Source organism: Oncorhynchus clarkii, chromosome 9, assembly GCF_045791955.1.
Source record: "Oncorhynchus clarkii lewisi isolate Uvic-CL-2024 chromosome 9, UVic_Ocla_1.0, whole genome shotgun sequence".
Classification (NCBI taxonomy): domain Eukaryota; kingdom Metazoa; phylum Chordata; class Actinopteri; order Salmoniformes; family Salmonidae; genus Oncorhynchus; species Oncorhynchus clarkii.
In genome coordinates this window covers 6,289,094-6,291,593 of record NC_092155.1, presented here as the reverse complement: position 1 = coordinate 6,291,593, position 2,500 = coordinate 6,289,094, and the positions used below count along the sequence as shown (strand labels likewise).

The 2,500-nt window shown below is 46.5% G+C and overlaps 1 protein-coding gene across 1 annotated transcript in view; it reads right to left on the bottom strand.

The window, feature by feature from the left end:
• Positions 1-2,500, bottom strand: part of LOC139415800 (dachshund homolog 2-like) — a 62,533-nt gene that overhangs the window by 10,687 nt on the left and 49,346 nt on the right. The window contains exon 6 of the mRNA XM_071163898.1: positions 1-71. This exon is cut by the window's left edge and continues 72 nt beyond it. Within this exon, the coding sequence (XP_071019999.1) occupies positions 1-71 (71 nt within the window). The remainder of the gene's footprint in view (positions 72-2,500) is intronic.

The window sequence follows — 2,500 nt, the reverse complement described above, 5'->3', positions numbered from 1 at the left end:
GGGCAGAGCCTGGCCTGAGGACAGCCTATCAAATGACGGCTTCACCATGGGAAGAGCCGATGAGGAGTCTTCTGTAAGAGATTAGTAATGATTTGAATAAAAGCACTGTGTATAAGGGGATGAAGTGACCTTCCTCCTCTTTAACAAGGAGGGAGACGGACAGATAAAAGATGAGAAAAGTGAGAGGAGGTCAAAGGTGATGTGATTTTGGAGGCATGGCATCGCGAGACTATGAAAGCATGGACTCTTCTCTCCTCCCCCTTCTCTCCCCCCCTTCTCTCCTCCCCCTTCTCTCCCCCCCTTTCTCTCCTCCCCCTTCTCCCCTCCCCCTTCTCTCCCCCCCTTCTCTCCTCCCTATTCTCCCCTCCCTATTCTCCCCTCCCTATTCTCCCCTCCCCCTTCTCTCCCCCCCTTCTCTCCTCCCCCTTCGCTCCTCCCCCTTCTCCCCTCCCCCTCCCCCCCCCCCCCTTCTCTCCTCCCCCTTCTCTCCTCCCCCTTCTCCCCTCCCCTTCTCTCCTCCCCCTTCTCTCCTCCCCCTTCTCCCCTACCCCTTCTCTCCCCCCTTCTCTCCTCCCCCTTCTCTCCCCCCTTCTCTCCTCCCCCTTCTCTCCTCCCCCTTCTCTCCCCCCTTCTCTCCTTCCTATTCCCTCCTCACCCTTCTCCCCCCTTCTCTAGAAGGGGGGGAGAAGATCCCTCTCTATATCCATCTAATGGTAACGTCAGTCTAGAGTCAGTCTCTAGATCCCTCTAATGGTTAAGTCAGTCTAGATCCCTCTGGAGTCAGTCTCTAGATCTCTCTAATGGTAAAGTCAGTCTCTATATCCCTCTAATGGTTAAGTCAGTCTCTATATCCCTCTAATGGCAAAGTCAGTCTCTAGAACCCTCTAATGGCAAAGTCAGTCTAGATCCCTCTAATGGTAAAGTCAGTCTCTAGATCCCTCTAATGGTAAAGTCAGTCTAGATCCCTCTGGAGTCAGTCTCTAGATCTCTCTAATGGTAAAGTCAGTCTAAATCCCTCTAATGGTAAAGTCAGTCTCTAGATCCATCTAATGGTAACGTCAGTCTAGAGTCAGTCTCTAGATCCCTCTAATGGTTAAGTCAGTCTCTATATCCCTCTAATGGCAAAGTCAGTCTCTAGATCCCTCTAATGGTAAAGTCAGTCTCTAGATCCCTCTAATGGTAAAGTCAGTCTCTATATCCCTCTAATGGTAGAGTCAGTCTCTATATCCCTCTAATGGTAAAGTCAGTCTCTAGATCCCTCTAATGGTAAAGTCAGTCTCTAGATCCCTCTAATGGTAAAGTCAGTCTCTAGATCCCTCTAATGGCAAAGTCAGTCTAGATCCCTCTGGAGTCAGTCTAGATCCCTCTAATGGTAGAGTCAGTCTCTAGATCCCTCTAATGGTAAAGTCAGTCTAGATCCCTCTAATGGTAAAGTCAGTCTCTAGATCCCTCTAATGGTAAAGTCAGTCTAGATCCCTCTGGAGTCAGTCTAGATCCCTCTAATGGTAGAGTCAGTCTCTATATCCCTCTAATGGTAGAGTCAGTCTCTATATCCCTCTAATGGTAAAGTCAGTGTAGATCCCTCTGGAGTCAGTCTCTAGATCCCTCTAATGGTAAAGTCAGTCTCTAGATCTCTCTAATGGTAAAGTCAGTCTAGATCCCTCTAATGGTAAAGTCAGTCTCTAGATCCCTCTAATTGTAAAGTCAGTCTCTATATCCCTCTAATGGTAAAGTCAGTGTAGATCCCTCTGGAGTCAGTCTCTAGATCCCTCTAATGGTAAAGTCAGTCTCTAGATCCCTCTAATGGCAAAGTCAGTCTCTATATCCCTCTAATGGTAAAGTCAGTGTGGATCCCTCTGTAGTCAGTCTCTAGATCCCTCTAATGGTAAAGTCAGTCTCTATATCCCTCTAATGGTAAAGTCAGTCTCTATATCCCTCTAATGGTAGAGTCAGTCTCTATATCCCTCTAATGGTAAAGTCAGTCTCTATATCCCTCTAATGGTAGAGTCAGTCTCTATATCCCTCTAATGGCAAAGTCAGTCTAGATCTCTCTAATGGTAAAGTCAGTCTCTATATCCCTCTAATGGTAAAGTCAGTCTCTAGATCCCTCTAATGGTTAAGTCAGTCCCTAGATCCCTCTAATGGTAAAGTCAGTCTAGAGTCAGTCTCTAGATCCCTCTAATGGTTAAGTCAGTCTAGATCCCTCTGGAGTCAGTCTCTAGATCTCTCTAATGGTAAAGTCAGTCTCTATATCCCTCTAATGGTTAAGTCAGTCTCTATATCCCTCTAATGGCAAAGTCAGTCTCTAGAACCCTCTAATGGCAAAGTCAGTCTAGATCCCTCTAATGGTAAAGTCAGTCTCTAGATCCCTCTAATGGTAAAGTCAGTCTAGATCCCTCTGGAGTCAGTCTCTAGATCTCTCTAATGGTAAAGTCAGTCTAAATCCCTCTAATGGTAAAGTCAGTCTCTAGATCCCTCTAATGGTAACGTCAGTCTAGAG